At 39.7% G+C, this 17,512-nt stretch overlaps 1 protein-coding gene across 3 annotated transcripts in view; it reads right to left on the bottom strand.

Moving 5' to 3' along the window:
• The window catches only part of INO80 (INO80 complex ATPase subunit), a 137,800-nt gene that overhangs the window by 15,351 nt on the left and 104,937 nt on the right, over positions 1-17,512 (bottom strand). For all 3 annotated transcript variants that reach the window (XM_047075301.1, XM_047075299.1, XM_047075298.1), the window contains exons 28-29: positions 9,905-9,999; positions 2,503-2,575 (exon numbers count right to left, since the gene is read on the bottom strand). In XM_047075301.1, coding sequence (XP_046931257.1) covers positions 2,503-2,575; positions 9,905-9,999 — 168 coding nt within the window. The remainder of the gene's footprint in view (positions 1-2,502; positions 2,576-9,904; positions 10,000-17,512) is intronic.

The raw sequence follows: 17,512 nt of genomic DNA, 5'->3' as shown, positions 1-17,512 counted from the left end.
GCACTTATCTCTTCTGCCTGGAATGCTCTTCTTTCTGCCAGATATATGCTTGGCTTGCTTCCTTACTTTCTTCAGATCTCAGTTCAAGTATCACCTTATCAGAGAAGCTATACCAGTGCATATAAAACAACCCCTGATCATGAAAGGGGTTTTGAAGAACAAACAGAAGTTTACCCAGTGGAAGATGAGGTGCTGAGGAAACAGTTCATGCAGCAGTGTGATACAGTATGGTATGTTTAGGAAACAAGTCAATCATTATTTCTGGAATATAAATTTTGGAAGGTGGAAGTAATGTAGCAATTAGACTGGAAAGGAAGATAAAAGCCACAAAATGAAGGGCCTTGTAAGCCACGTAAAGGAGTTTATCCTTTATCTTGTAGATGATGGAGATTCCCTCAAGAGTTCTAGGCAAAGGGAGTGGCATGACTAATCAAGAAGGGTATAAATAAACCAAGAGAATAAATATGGGGCTAAGGGCTGAGACTGGAGTCCAAAAGATCCACTAGGAGAAAGTGGTGACTCCTGCATTTACATTGAAGTATGACTAACCTGGGGCTGTATGGAATGCTTACAAGGTAGAGCAGAAAACCAAGGAGTAAAGAGAAAGCCAAATTTCTGCTATCTGATATGACACACGTGAGCCACCACCTCAGAGAACCCATAAGAACACACCTACCACCATCGACAGCCTTCCTTTAGGAAAACTGAGGCTGATGATGTGCATATTAGATACAGCATCTACCCTACGAGGCTTTCAGTGGTCCTCTGGTCCTGGAGCCTTGTCCAAACTTGGTAAAATGGCTAAGGTTTACATGCCAAGGATGGTACAGTTGAGTCCTATGGTTGATATTCTACTTAGTGTTGTTACAGAATCTGTTTTTCATTCTTGAGGCCAGGCAGTTTTACGGTATAATAGTTAATAAGGAGAAAGCAGACAGAGCCTAGGAATGGAGACTAGGAAACACAGGCTCTGCTTCTAGTTCTACAACTTATGAGTCTATTCAAGCCTCTTCCCCCACACACCTCATTTCTCCAGGACTCTCTAGGGTTTGCATCTTCCTTCTATTCCTGGGAATTTTCATGCTCTGTATTTCACAGAGAGGCATCACAGCCACATAAAATGACATTTTTATAGTCATGCCTTCTACAAAACAATTTCCCATTTATGCATTTTTATGTCTCAGGGTTACTGAAAGTGTTTTAAAATATGTTTGGGGGTGCCTGGATGGCTCAGTCAGTTAAGTGTCTGACTCCTGATTTTGGCTTAGGTCACGATCTCATAGTTCGTAAGATCAAGCCCCACGTCAGGCTCTGCGCTGATAGAAGAGAGTCTGCTTGGGATTCTCTCTCCTCTGTCTCTGGCCCTCCCCCATACTTGTACTCTCTTTCTCTCATTCTCAAAAAATAAATAAGTGAAAATTAAAAAAAATATATGTAGATATATATATATATATTTGAATCCTGGGAATAATTCTGAGATTCAAAATGAATGCTCTTTTCCTTTTTATTTATTTATTTACATTTTATCTATTTTTGAGAGAGAGTCAGAGCACAAGTTGGGGGAGGAGCAGAGAGAGAGGGAGACACAGAATTTGAAGCAGGCTCCAGGCTCTGAGCTGTCAGCACAGAGCCCGACGTGGGGCTCAAACTCAAAACGGTGAGATCATGACCTGAGCCAAAGTCGGATGCTCAACCAACTGAGCTACCCAGGCGCGCCAATGCTTTTTTCCTTTTCAGTCACTGAAGTATTCTTCCAAAGAGACTGGATATGAAAGGATAGATAATTTGATAGAATGTCTTTATTTTTTAAATTACCAATTTCATTGCTTTCCAACCCTCTTTTAAAGTTTGGGATACAGGGGCGCCTGGGTGGTGCAGTCGGTTAAGCGTCCGACTTCAGCCAGGTCACGATATCGCGGTCCGTGAGTTCGAGCCCCGCGTCGGGCTCTGGGCTGATGGCTCAGAGCCTGGAGCCTGTTTCCGATTCTGTGTCTCCCTCTCTCTCTGCCCCTCCCCCGTTCATGCTCTGTCTCTCTCTGTCCCAAAAATAAATAAACGTTGAAAAAAAAAATTAAAAAAAAAAAAAAAAGTTTGGGATACAAAAGTATGAGTTTTTCCCATGGTGGAATCAATGCATAAGAGTAACAAAACAATCATTTCTGATTTGCTGCTATAGTTTCTAAAACAATTTGGCTGGATTGACAGATTTTTTTTTTTTTTTACTCTGTTTATTCACTGATATACTCTAAGTGTTTAGGACAGTATTGGACACATAGTTGGCATTCACTAAATATTTGTTGAATGAATGTGTAAGAAATTTGAGAATGGAGAGAAAAGTCCAGAAGGAAAGCTAAAATGTCCTAGTTCTAGGCAAAATGCAACTGTCTTTTAACATAATGAGGCAAAGAAAAAGTGTGACACAAAGCAAAGAATAACACCAACTGAACAACATATTTATAGTAGACAACCTGCTGTCTGATATATTGTGCTCTCGTTACTTACTGTATCTGCAGCAGTGAGATTGATACCCAGTCCTCCAGCTCGAGTGCTCAGGAGGAACACAAAGATGTCATTCCTGCAGAAAAGGGAAGAAGACAGGTTAAAAGGGAAAACTGAAAAAGAAAAATGGCATGTGACAAAAGACAGGGATTTCTGAATACAGACCAGTATCTAGGGCTAGAAAGGGTTACCTACGCCTGATGCCTGACCCACATTTCTTGACACATTGTATCAAGGTGCTCTAACATAAAAATCAAACCGAGGTTGTCATCTTCCAATCTGCAGATATACTTCTGCTGCCCACTAATAATGATAGGCAATATACTTATAAAGATGTAACAAATATAACAGACATACAAGTTATCATGGAAGTAGTCATGTAATAGTCGTGTTTTAAACAAGTCAAACCATTCCTAGTTCATACAGAGGGGACAAATAAATCAACATTCCCTGGTGCTTCCCCAGAGAATCATGACTTCCAGTAATTTGGGAACTAATGATTATAATTCCCAAAGCACTCACTTTCAGATGAATAAAGTCAGTCCCAGAAAAATGATGTGAGGTCAGGACTAAGACCCAGGTCATGCCTTCTCTGTATTAAGCTGAATTTATGATCGATCTATGAAGACAGGCTAGAATTAAAGCACTTTTTAATGAATGGCAACATAGCCCTTACACAGAAATCATCAGATGTAGTTGCCTCAGTTTTTCTTTACATCCTTCATCCTTTTATTTTATTTTATTTTATTTTATTTTATTTTATTTTATTTTATTTTTCAAAGTGTTTATTTTTGAGACAGAGAGAGACAGAGCATGAACGGGGGAGGGTCAGAGAGAGAGGGAGGCACAGAATCCGAAGCAGGCTCCAGGCTCTGAGCTGTCAGCACAGAGTCCGACGCGGGGCTCGAACCCACGGACCATGAGATCATGACCTGAGCCGAAGCCGGACACTTAACTGACTGAGCCACCCAGGTGCCCCTCCTTCATCCTTTTAAAGAAACCCAGAATTACAAATAAACCAATAGGTGCCACTGTCACTCACGCAACAAATATTTACTGAATACCTTCTAGGATCAAGGACTGTGCCAGATCACAGTGAGCAGGCTTGGACTACAAGATTTATCTCTGTAGGCACATACAATTAGGGGCTCAGTTTGAACCCAATTCTTGCATACATTTTAAGATTATCTTGCATTTTCATGTTCCTGCCATACGAAGTTATTTTCTAGAAAATTTCTGAGGGAAAAGGACAGCATTATACTGGTAAGCGAACTTTCCAGTCCTTCAAATCAAGCTGCTAATCCCTTTTCTTCATGACTAAAATGAAGAGTGCAACTAGAAATTCATTTATACCAAATGTTACTCAAATCGCAGGTCACACCTATTACTGGTCATGAAATCAGTTTGGTGGATCGGACTGCATTAAAGAAATAAAGGAACAGAACAGATTAAAAATATTGTAATATAGGGGTGCCTGGCTGGCTCAGTCTGAAGAGCAGATGACTCAAAGTTCAGATATGGCATAGAGGTACTAAATTCCAACATAAAATGGATTTTTATTCCGTTGGTTCAAAAAAAAAAAAAGCAAACAGTGATACCAGGATGTTCTCAAGGGCTCTTGTTTCTTGGTAAAGTCATTTAACTGCTGAAGGTCTGTTTCCTGGACTATAAAATGAGGATGCTCTGAATATAGGTGAAGTGACTAAGTGATGACATATCAACAGTAAACATGAGTATCAGTGAAGGAACTATTTTGAAATAAGCCTCCTTGTTAATCACTAAGCTGTGCTGGTCCTAGTAGAAATCTGTCCACTATTTGTATTTAGGTAAATACAAGGTTCCTAGAGGCAGGCATAATAATAAAGTATGTCTGCAGGCCTGTTATATGGCAGGATTCCAAAAGTTCTATACTCTCACTAATGTTCTACTAGTTTATCCTTGAATTATGTTATCAAGTTAATTATTTCATAATTTTATTTATTTAATTTATAAAAGTCCTCTTTAAAATTTTTTTTAATGTTATTTTTGAGAGAGAGAGAGAGAGAGAGAGAGAGAGAGAGAGAGAGAGAGAGAGAGCACGCAAGTGAGCATGGGGGAGGGGCAGAGACAGAGGGAGACACAGAATCTGAAGCAGGCTCTAGGCTCCGAGCTGTCAGCACAGAGCCCAACACGGAGTCTGAACCCACAACCTGCAAGATCATGACCTGAGCTCAAGTCGTATGCTTAACCGACTGAGGCACCTAGGTGCCCCAGAAGTTCTCTTTTATAGTTAACACATATAGGGCAAATCAAAGACTTAAAAGGCACACGCTAGTTTGCAAACATATTTTCTTACAGATATGAGATGATACAAATGGAATCTTGACACCTTACAGCCCACAGGAAAATAACCATGAGGCTGCAAATAAAAACTGATAGAGCTTTCCAGGGCTGTACTAATCTCTACAGAAGAGTCCTTCCCACCTCTGGCCCTGAGAGGACTGCTCTTCCACATACTTCTCTCTCCTGCTTTGGTGGATACAGAAGCAGGGGTCAGAAGGTTCTCTCCAACACCCTTGTGAGAGCTGATAGAAGCACCCAATAGCTAGGACTCTTTTGGTTATTCCTAAAGAAGTCCAGACCCTGAGCAAGGGGAGCAAGCAGGGGAAGAGGGATGAGACAGGGAGGGAGGCAGAAAGCAATTGGGAACTGCAATATAAGGAAGGGCAGAGGCAAAGGGGTACCTGGGTGGCTTAGTCAGTTAAGCGTCCTGACTTTTGATTGTGGCTCAGGGGGTCATGATCTCACAGCTCATGAGCTCAAGCACCATCTTGGGCTCTGTGCTGACAGCAAGGAGCCTGCTTGGGATTCTCTCTCTCCTCTCTCTGTCCCTCCCCTGCTTGCTCTCTCTCTCAAAAATAAACAAACATTTAAAAGAAAAAAAAAAAAAGAAAAAAGAAAGGGTAGAGACAGAAAGACGGGTCATTTCCATAGTCTGGACAGCCAGAGAGATAATTCCCCAGATATGGTAATGATTTATAAACAAGGACCATGTATAGAAAAACAGTGAAGGAAATGTAGGTAAAAATAAGTCAGCTGCAAAACTTAGAAATATAATGCTAGAAGACACTTTTTTTGGGATATTAACTATATACGGAAAAGACACCTCAAAAAAAGAAAACAGAAGATGCCTTTTAATGATAAGGCAGATGGTAACTTTTTGGCTGTATTCAATATCATTTTATCACACAGTAATGGAAAAATAAGGATTATGGAAACCTTGGGTTGTTAAATTATTGTTCATTCTGGATAACAGTATTGGATCATTTATAAACAAAAACACCTAAATCAAACTGCTGAGAAGTTCCTTTCAACTTAACAAATCTAGTTTTGATAATGTGAATTAACATTTTGGGGACTTTGACTAAACAGAAGAAAACAGAATCCCTGAAGCATCATGATGGTTTGGGTGCCCTCTAGGGGGCTGAAAAAGAATTTCAACTCAGGTTTCTGTTGTTGGAACATGCCTTTGAGACCAGGCTTTTGGGTGGTCTGTGAAGGACCCTATGAAATCATGTAGCAAAGATATGCTTAGGTCTCACTCTTATTCTCATTTAATGACCCACTGAGGCTACTCTGCACCAGAATATCCAAACAGTGCTGGATATGTAGCCTGACTGACTGCAGTGAAGACTTGCTGAATGAAAAAAGAACCAGAATGAAAGACAACACTGGAAGTCTACAATACTCTCACCAAGAAAACTTGATGCTACACTCACTTTTTCTCATATTTTCCAAAGGGTCACCCCAAGTGATCAGATAATGGGGGGGTCTATTTGGTAAATGTCATGGGGTAGGAGGAAGGGAAGCAAAGGCCAAGGCACTCCAGAGCAAAGACCTTGTGAATGGCTTCTAGGATCATGCACTGATCACATGTTCTGAATGTTGCCCAGTCAGGACATCCTGGCCAAACAGTCTTTAGTCTCAGTCAGACTCTTTCCTGGAAGGATCCCTCATAAATAAATCTTGTATGAAGGGAATGTAAATGGCTTTTTATAGGAGTTCTTGTTTACTCTGGCTGACCTTTGAGCCACAGGGCTCTCTAGCTGAAACTACTTTTGTTTTTTTCTTTTGATGTCTTTTCATTAATAATAATGAAAATATTTGGCAAGGCAGACTTCTTCATTTTCAAAAACACCTGTCTTTTTCTCTGTATTGGGCTACCTCAGCCACTCAAATTTACAAGTTGAGAATTTTTTCCCATTTGAAGGGGTCTATCTGATAAGCTTCTGATAGCATTGGCACAGTTCGGACTCCATATACAAGAAGCAGGAGATTATATTCTAGCTGCAATCCCAACTCTGTCATCTGTCTAGCTCATAATGTAGGCATGGAAAGACACATTCGTCTGTTTGTTTCATTTTGCCTAATATTAGACGCAGGTGTTAAAATGATGGTTACTCAAATGTTGAACCTAAATAAAACTCACTGCTTCCTACTGGCTCACAGTTGTAGGGTCTGGAAATTCAAGGAACGTTCCCCAAAGAAAGTCATGTATTTATTAAGCACATCTAGTACAGTTAATGGTGAAAATACCCTTCTTTTAGAGCTAAGGTTTCCAAAACTATCACACGATACTGCGAGTGCTAAAACAACTGTCCACAAGTTCAATAAAAGATTTTAGAAGTAATAAATTAGATACATCTACTGATTTTTTTCACTAGAAGGTCACTATAAAATATACGGTGTCTGGGATCTCACGTCCACTGGGTCCGCTAGAAGAGCTGTACCTCTACAACTCAGAAGACCAAATCATTACATGTTAACATACTACAGCTCTGGTTGGACTCTAAATCAGAACTCTGTCCAAGGCAATATAACAATCAGCATAGTCTTAAATGTTCATATCCCCTTACGGTCAGTAATTTCCCTTGTTTGAATTTGTATTAAGAAAACTAAAATGATGACAAAGTTTTGTAAACAAAGATACTCACTCAACATTTTAACAACAGAAATACAGTATAAATATCCAGTGTAATGAAATATTAGTCACTGAAATTTATTACAAAGATTTTTTAAATGATACATAAAGATGTTTATGATATAATGTTAAGGGGAACACAATCATATCTATAATATGGTCATCAAACATGTGAATATAACCACATACATATTAAAGACTAGAGGGATATATCTAAGAGTTGAAGCTTTTACGTTGGAGTAGGCAAGAACAAAGTAAAATATGTTTCATTTGATTTCAGAATCAAGAAAAGATGAAGATCAGCTGGGAAAAAATTTTTTCTAGGCCAGGACGATGGGGTTGAGAGGCACTACGGTTGACCCTTGAACAACGCAGGGTGGTTTAGGGGCACCAACCTCCTGGCACAGTAAAAAATCTGGGTATAACTTTTGACTCCCCCCAAAATTAACTACGAATTGCCTACTGTGGACTGGAAGCTTACCGATAATATAAGCAGTTGATTAATACACATTTTGTATGTTATGTGTATTACACATTGTAATCTTACTTAATAAAGTAAGCTAGAGAAAAGAAAATGTTATTAAGAAAATCATAAGGTAGAGAAAATACATTCACAGTAGTGTTTCATATTTATCAAAAAAATCCATGTATAAGTGGACCTATGGAGTTAAAACCCATGTTATTTGAGAGTCAGCTGTACTATGGATATACATGTCTCAAATAATCAATTTAAAAATCTGCCCATAGCTTCTGCTAGGTAAGAAGCTAGGTTAGGCCAGCCACACACAGTTGCTCCAAGGTAACAAACTCAAATAGGTCCAAAGCAGATCTTCCCCTCCACTGTCGGCCAAACAGCCACTTTAATTCACATGTATAATTTCAACTTAGGAGTTACTGGCTTGAGTACAGACTGTAAACCAAACCAGGGTTTATCTTACCTGTGCTTCATTATAAAGGAGCAAAATTTTCAATCACAGGGCACTCTATGCTGAACTATGAATTTGTTTTATGCTAAGTTGTTTTACATTAAAAAAAAAAATTTCTTTTTTTAATGTTTATTTTATTTTTGAGAGAGAGAGACAGAGCATGAGCAGGGGAGGGGCAGAGAGAGAGGGAGACACAGAAACCAAAGCAGGCTCCAGGCTCTGAGCTGTCAGCACAGAGCCCAATGTAGGGCTCGAACCCACGAACTGTGAGATCATGACCCGAGCCGAAGTCAGACTCCCAACTGACTGAGCCACCCAGACACCCCAAAATTGTTTTACATTTGAAGTAAACCATGCTTTTTTTTTTTTTAATTTTTAAAAAATTTTTTTAACGTTTATTTATTTTTGAGACAGAGAGAGACAGAGCATGAACGGGGGAGGGTCAGAGAGAGGGAGACACAGAATCTGAAACAGGCTCCAGGCTCTGAGCTGTCAGCACAGAGCCTGACGTGGGGCTCGAACTCATGGGCCGCGAGATCATGACCTGAGCTGAAGTCGGCCGCTCAACCGACTGAGCCACCCAGGCGCCCCAGTAAACCATGCTTTAAAAGTGAAATGAAAGAAATTAAAAATAGTAACCTAAATACAAATGGCTATGTGCCTAATTTTTTTCCCAAGAATTCAAAAGTTAAGTATTAATAGACTACAACAATTAAAGCCCAGAAATGCACAACTGTTGTGATTTACAGCAGCACATTAAGATCTACTCTATTCTTTAGTTATCCAGGTCTAGGGAAGAAAATATAAGGGTGGAGTTTAGCAGCCCTATTAGTAGCTAGTGGAGCTTCGCTTTTAGGGAGCAGTAACCAGACTCTGCTTAATACATGAGAACCTGCACTTAGGATAATTATGGCTCTGTAAGCCATCAGCATCCAGCAGGCAGTACTTGAAATTTCATAGGCTCATTATCAGGTGGGAGAAGTACTGTAACTGAGAGCTGCCAGCTGAATAGATTGCACATCACTGCAATTTGTCATACTGCACTGTATTATGTATTACTACAATGCTAGAGGGAAAGCAGGAAAAAGGAAGGTATTTTTCTTTAAATTTACACAAAAGAGGTAAGCAAAACAAACTAATAATCAACTATAAGTCAATATCCATTGATAGCCATTGTTAACATTTAGAATATAGCCTTGTGGACTTCTTTCTACACATACATTTTCCACATAAAGGAGGATCTTGGTTTACACTCAGAAATCATTTCTTTTATTGACCAAAGAAAAGGGTGCTGATTTGATAAGAAGGTATATTTTGAATAAAGGAATTATCGAGTATTCATTTTTCTCTCTCCTGCACATATAGATCTGAACCACTATAAACAGATTAAGCTACCTCTTAAAATGGCAGAACACAACTGCTTAACAACCTGAGATATGCTGACATTTCTTTTAAACTCATCATCTTAAGCATTAGAGGTAAATCAAACGCGAATTTCTGTAATTCCCCTTAACATTACCTGTTCTGAAAATCAGCAACCATGTCCCGCCTCTCTGAGATCTTGGAGGAACCATCAAGCCTCATGTAGGTATGCTTCTTGTAAACCATGTATTCCTGCCAATCAGAGTGAAAACATGTAAGTCTGAGGCAAATTACTGTATTCTAATTCCCACAACATCTACCTACCTACCACCTCATCCATACTGGGGGCAAGTCATCATATCCAAAATGAGAGACTAATCTTAAAAGTACAAGAATTTAATTTGTAAATGAATCTATTGCCAATATGTGAAAATTGAGGGTAACATGAAGAGTACAGCCACCCTCAGTTTCAACTTGGAAACTAATCTTGTTCCTGCAGATTTCAGTAGGTTTCATGAAAACAAAACAAAATGAAATTTCCAAACAAAAATGGCCTTTTAGTCAGCAGCCAGATGTTTCTCACAGCTATAGAATATCCAGTTTTCTTTCCATAAGTAACACTCACCCTAGTGCTTTTCTCCCCAACATATCCTTGCTGACCAATATCCTTGAATTTACAGCCTAAGTTTCCTTCTCCCAGCAGAGCATGCATCATTGTTAAGGAGGACTAAGCATCAGAGTGAACAGAAGACAAGGTAACCTTCCATGGCAGAGAATGTTCTTAACATCATCTAGAAAAGGAATTACAACTTTTAAGAATAGAGAAGAAACTTCAAGAGATGCAATGGAGAGAACATATTGCCATTCTTAGAAGCTGCAATTCTTCTTACAGATGATGGCCAAATGAGCACTGATTTCCTCTTTCTTCACCCCTAATAATATGGATTACACTTCAGAAAGTCCATCTGTAGAGGAACCATTATCAAAAACTCAACACAGCTGCCTATTTGTAAGAAATACCATGAAACAATGATCAGTTCTAAAGTAACTTTCCCTACTGAAAAAGACTAGTTATTTCTACATTTGGAAGATGTCTGTATTAATTACTTTCCTATGGTTAAATGTTCTTTTATTTCAATATTCTCATAGGTAACTCATATCATACCTGGCTGGGTATTGCAGCACACAAGGTTACTACAGTTGGGTGCAGTTCATGTAGTGAATGTGGTAGTCTACTCTTAGAGCAAGTGAATACAAAAAACCTTTGGCTTTTTCGTATTGGCTTGGCAGAGGACTCTGGCTATGGTACCTATGAGGTGAGGCTGGTCAACAAAGTAGACAAGCCCACTGAGGCACACATCTTCATTGTGCTTTGCATATATTTTTACTATTTCTTTGTCTCAAGTGATTCTTCAAGGGCTTTGATAATCAAAGAGGGATAGAACATATTCAGTCAAAGAAGAGCTTCAAGTTCATATTTAGTGGTACGGCCCTGTTGGAACTGGATTAATGGCAGAAGAGTAGTGGGTGTTTTAGATAAGGAGGGATTCAGGAAAAAATGAAAAAATGAGAGCACAATGATAGTCTTTAGAGGCTCACTATACCTTGGCAGCTAATACAGTCAGGGGATGCTGCCATCCAGAACAACCAAATAACTAGATTATACACACATATATCCCACAGGTTGGACTTTAACCACAAGGTAGGCTTTCTGCACAGGCAATCTTGCCTTCTGAACCAGAACTTCTAACCTTAGTGAGAGCACTGATGAATGAAATATTCTTATAGATCTTGCTGTTGACATCAGTTATGTATCAAGGTCAACACAACACCAGAGATATTAATCCTAGACCATATTCAAACCAACACTGACTACAGAGCTTGTTACTGAGGCAAAAAAAGTGAATCTTTTCCATTTACTGCTTTAAGCCTTTGCTCTCCCACCCAGGGGAGCAGTGGGATTTCAGAAGGCTTAGATGAGTTTATATCTGATTTCAGTAAGCAGCTTCAAAACAAGTAAATGGACATGGAAAAAGCAGTTAAATGAAGAATACAGGAATGTCTACATCCTTATACCACAGAAAAACAGCTAAAAGATAAAGGCGGAGATAAAAAAGCAATTCAGTATTTTCTTCATTCAAAAATTCTGGCTATACCAAAGCCATTTTAGATGGCTAAAATTCTAGGTGGTTTAGAAAAGATACATAATCTGGAAAGAAATGCCTCATTTCTTCCAACCACTAATTTCAAGACCTGTGCCCACTTCTATTCTTAGTTTTTCTATGATCTTAACAACATCTAATGATTTAGTATAAAATTGAATTCTATTTTGTTAAATCAAAATACAAATTCTAACAATAAATGGTTTGATAAGTAACTCCAGCACTTTTGAAAATTTATTTAAAAAAAATCTATCTCCAAGGGCACCACAGTGGCTCAGTTAGTTGAGCAACCGACTCTTGATCTCAGCTCAAGTCTTTATCTCACAGTTGTGAGTTCAAGTCCCACACTGGGCTCTGTGCTGAGCATGGAGCCTACTTGAAAAAAAAAATCTACGTCCAAAAAATATATATGCACGCTATATATCTATTTCCATTTAACAATCTCTACATCAAAATATTTTCTTCTTTTTCTTTTTTAATTTGAGAGAGAGAGACAGACAGACAGACAGCATGCGAGCAGGGGAGAGGGGCAGAGGGAGAGCGAGAAAGAGAATCTCAAGCAGGCTCCAAGTAGAGCCAGACATGGGGCTCGATCCCATGACCCTGGGATCATGACCGAAGCCAAAATCAAGAGTCAGATGCTCAATCAACTGAGCCACCTACGTACTCCCATCACAATGTTTTCTAAGATTCATTTTAAACATTCCCAGTCATGCCCCAACTCTTTGTACTTTATGCCCATGTCTGAGGGCCACTGCTGGCTGATTTCCACTTGTTGGATGACTGTTGTGGTTTGTAGGAACTATGTCATGCTTAGCACTCCTGTGCATTAAAGAGGGCTACAGGACAGAAATACCAACCATTATCCAGTCCTTCCTTACACATGGTACTCTGTATACACCAAGGTATCTCTCACTCAAGTCCCTTTTGGTATTTAGGAAAGACTTAGAAAATGATCCACCAGAATGATTAGATTTCCTAGAGCCTTGTAAAGCAATTCTTTTTGTTCCACTAAAAGAAGCAAAGACAGAAGGGAAACCAAATATAGACCTTCTTTCTCTTCCAGAGGTCTCATAATTTAGTATCCTCCTTTATAAACAAATACGAACATTAGTACTCTCAAGTGGATTCTTGTGGATCACTAACTACCAACCAAAGTAAGTTCTAATACTGCTTAAACTAATAAAATAAAAAATATGGCTTTTAACATTTAGGAAGTCTCGAGAGCTATACAATTCTAGCAGATACTATTTTTAAAAACTATTGAAGAAGCCAAAGGGGTTATGGACAAGATGTACTTTTGGTATTTGAGCAGTGATTCTCAACCGGGATTAAAAATACATGTGCCTGGAACCACCCCAGAAATTCAGACTCTGTAGGTCTGGGCTAGGGCCCGGAGTGGTTTTTTTGTTTGTTTGTTTGTTTGTTTTAAAGCTCCAAAGATGAGTGCAATAGATAACCTATATCTGCAGCTGAGAACCACCACTACAAAAAGAAGGCAGAACATGGTCCCTTAGAATCTTGCTATTGCAGCATGGTCCTCAGAGAAGCAGCACTTGGAAACACCAGCAGTTTGTTAAAAATGCAGAATTGAGGGGGGTGCCTGGGTGGCTCAGTCAGTTAAGTGTCCACTCTTCTGATCAGGTCATGATCTTGCAGTTTGTGGGATCAAGTCCTGTGTCTGGCTCTGTGCACAGAGTGCACAGCCTGCTTGGGATTCTCTCTTTCTTATCTCTCTGTACCTCGCCCCCCCCATAAATACATAAACATTAAAAAACAAACAAAAAATGCAGAATTGAGGGGGGCGCCTGGGTGGTTCAGTCAGTTAAGCACCCAACCTCTTAATTTCAGCTCAGGTCATGATCTCACGGTTTTTGAGTTTGAGTCCTGCATCCAGTTCTGTGCTGACTGCGCAGAGCCTGGTTAGGATTCTCTCTCCCTCCGTCTCCCCCACCTCTCTCAAAAATAAATAAACTTTTAAAAAAGTGCAGAATTGAGAGATCCATCCTATAACTAATGAATCAGAATTTGTATTTTAACATGTATTACCTGGGGAGCCTCGGTGACTCAGGTGGTTAAGCGTCCGCCCTTGGCCTAAGCCATGATCTTGCGGTTTGGGAGTTTGAGCCCCACATCAGGCTCTGTGCTGACAGCTCAGAGCCTGGAGCCTGCTTTGGATTCTGTGTCTCCCTCTCTCTGCCCTTCCCCTGCTCACACTCTCTGTCTCTCTCTCTCAAAAATAAACATTAAAAAATTTTTTTGAATATGTTATTTTTAAGTACATTTAAGTTTGAGAAACACTGTTGTGGATCATATCCTATACTATCTTAAAAACCCTGGAACTGTTTTTTCCAAGCAAAATCTTGTATGAAAACCTCCTAATATAAAATAGATAAAATGCATTATTATTCTGGTTGATGAAGAAGGGGGAGTCTAGGGCCCCACCTGCTTCATCTCTACCTAGGAATTCTGTCCTCTACCCGACCCCACCAATTTGAAAACCACTCTTAGAATACACATCGAGAAGACAGGTCAGTTCTGGATCATATCTATAAAGCCACATTTAAAACAGTGGCTACAGGGGCACCTGGGTGGCTCAGTCGGTGGAGCGTCCAACTTCGGCCCAGGTCATGATCTCATGGTCCATGAGTTTGAGCCCTGCGTTGGGCTCTGTGCTGACAGCTTAGAGCCTGGAGCCTGCTTCAGATTCGGATCTCCCTTTCTCTCTGCCCCTCCCCCCCATGCTCTGTCTCTCTCTCTCTGTCAAAAATAAATAAACATTAAAAAAATTTTTTTTAAATAAGAAAATAAAACAGTAGCTGCGGAGGTATCGGCATAACTCAAAATAGCTTCAGCAAGTACCTCTCCTTTAAAGTATACTAAATAAAAGCAAACTTTCACACACCCAAAGATGTATCACAAAGGGACTAGGTTCATCCTGAAGCAGTAGTGGTAATGATGATGGCTAGCACTTAACGAACGTTTACTAAGTGACAATCACTATGCTATACATTTTACCTGGTTTTGCGTATCTAATCCTCACTACGGTAGCCTTTAAGGTAGGTGTTATTATCGTCCCTCCCATTTTACAGATGTTAAGTCTCTAAAGTTACACAGGCAGTGGGTAATGGAACTCAAGTTAATTGGTGCCAGAGCCTCTGGCTTAACCCCTGTACTGCTTCTCACATGGAACAGTAGGGGGGAAGAAGGTTGTGGTGGTGTGTGAGGGAGAAGCCATGTAAGGTTCTTTTTTTTTTTTTTTAAAGTTTTTATTTTTTTTGAGGGAGAGCCTCTCAGCAGAGAGCCTGATGCAGGGCTTAATCCCAGGAAACGTGTGATCATGACCTAAGCTGAAACAAAAAGTCGGATGCTTAACCGAGCCACCCACCCCTTTCCATCTTTGGGGCCTAGCACCAGCAAAAAGTAAGGCTCATCTCAATGTCTATTACAACCTGTCTACTGTCCAAGCAAATTGCAAAATGAGTGAAATATGGCAGCCATCCTTCCCTTATCTAATACAAAGAGTCTTTTGGAGCAAGACCTAATCACAAGGGACACATAGGCCCACCATAATCTGCTTTCATAATACTTGTGTTATTCCCTTTTCTCCTACACCATATGATCCAATCACACTGAGCTAGTCCCCACAAATGTCTTGTGCGTTCCCATCTCTGTGCCTTTGTACACCTGGCTTCCTTAGTCTGGAATGTCCTTCTCCCTGATGGTTGAAATTCTATTTAAGTTCAGTTCGGATGTCACTATCTATGTGAACCCTTCTTCAAGTGACCCAGTTAGAAATAAATGTATCCCTTTTGCTATCTTCAGCTCTGTTTATGCTTCATTTTGGCCACTGGTATCAGGGTACACTTGATAGTTGTGTGTGTGTGTTGTATGTGGTATATATCCTCCACTAGATACACTCCTCGAAATCAAAGATCACATTTAACTTACATTCACATCTGCCTAGCACGATGCCTTGCTCATAGTCAGCACGGAAAAGAAATGAATGAATGAAGCAGAATAAACATAGTGTGGTTGTAAGCTGACACATTTCCTTCCATCATTCCTAAAACGTAATCAGAATGCTTGATCCCAATTTGCTTTTCATTCCATGGAGCAGCTTTAGAATACCCAGCTTCCCAGTATGTTTAGAATCACAGCTCCCAAAGGTAATTTGGGACTTCTAAGAGAAGCCAGCTCATAAATGATAGAACATCTATCAAGGATGAATCCTCCTCTAGGAGGTACTTGCTGACTGGGCAAGTTACACAACCTAGCGTCTCAAATGTCATCATTAGCTATAGATTATCTGGATTTAATACTGTATTGCACTATTTTAATGTATTGGTGCAGTTCAAGATTTGTCTGGGTTACAATACTTAACAATCACACCACATACAGCACCAGCTGGCTGACCCGTTCCAAATACTTTTGTATTGCATAGAAAATACTGAAGCTTATTTCCTTAAAGTACAGACTCAGTTGCTTGATGTAACAGGAATGAACCTCAAATGAGACAACCCAAAGATGATGTAAGTCATCTGTAGTGAGTTAAAAGCTTTTGGCAACTATCAGAATATGGTGGTGGGGGTCGGTCGGGGAGTTTCCAAACTAGGGTAAAAATGGTGGTGGCAGGAAAAGTTTTGTTTGACATACAGGTGGATGCCATCATCCTAACTGCAAAGAGGCCATGTCTGTTTCCCGCCAGTACCCTCACCAGCAAAGACCTTACAGGTGATTCAGTAAATATAAAATAAATCCATAGCACAATATTTAATGATCTAAAATATTCTCCCCTATCCAAAGCTTTGACTTTTGCCTGTGGCACACTAAAAACTTCTGGCCCCGGAAATTTAGCAGCCTGCTTTTTTATCCCCTATCCAGAAATGGTATTTGGATACCATGGGAAAGAATAAAACATTTGTGAATATAGAATTCTCCTTGGAATAAGATCTGATATATTCACAAGAAACTTAAAGTCAGATTTTTGAGCAAGAGAAAGAGTCTATCAGTCACTTCAAAAAATACTGAGCAAATACTAAGTGCCCAGAACTAGTATTTCTCACAAAATACAAACCTGGTCATACAGAAGTATGTGGATTTTTACTGTCTTTTGGTTCTTCTGAGTCCTAGAAACAGTAAAAAAGATAGCCAAGGCTAAGGCACAGAACAAAAAGCCCAAAGAGGCTGTTGGATGAAAGAGATGATGTGCTCCACAGTTACAAAACAGAGCTTCAATGCCCCCAATGTGAGTTTCCATGTCTTGCTCTACTGAAAGCTTTTCTTTCCCTCTTATATACAAGGTGTAACATGCTATGGTAAAAAGAAAATGCTGGGGGGGGGGGGTTTAAATCTAAAACTAACCAAACAAAACCTACAACACATTGAGAATGAAGAAGGAAGGCAAAGGTCAAGGTACTTTTTTTTTTTTAAAGAAAAGGTCAAGTGTACTCAAGGGAAAAAGCATTTATGCAGATCGGAAGGGCCTTTCTATAATATGATCCTCAGGGTTCATGTGCCAGGTCACGTTTTTTAAAACTTTTTTTTTTAAATGTTTATTTATTTTTGAGACAGAGAGAGACAGAGCATGAATGGGGGAGGGT

The sequence above is a fragment of the Lynx rufus genome, unplaced genomic scaffold (assembly GCF_022079265.1).
Source record: "Lynx rufus isolate CCGP_SWC_20201006 ecotype Redwood Valley unplaced genomic scaffold, mLynRuf1.p SCAF_13, whole genome shotgun sequence".
Classification (NCBI taxonomy): domain Eukaryota; kingdom Metazoa; phylum Chordata; class Mammalia; order Carnivora; family Felidae; genus Lynx; species Lynx rufus.
Note: the sequence above shows the minus strand (reverse complement) of the source record. Positions and strands in the feature narration are given on the sequence as shown.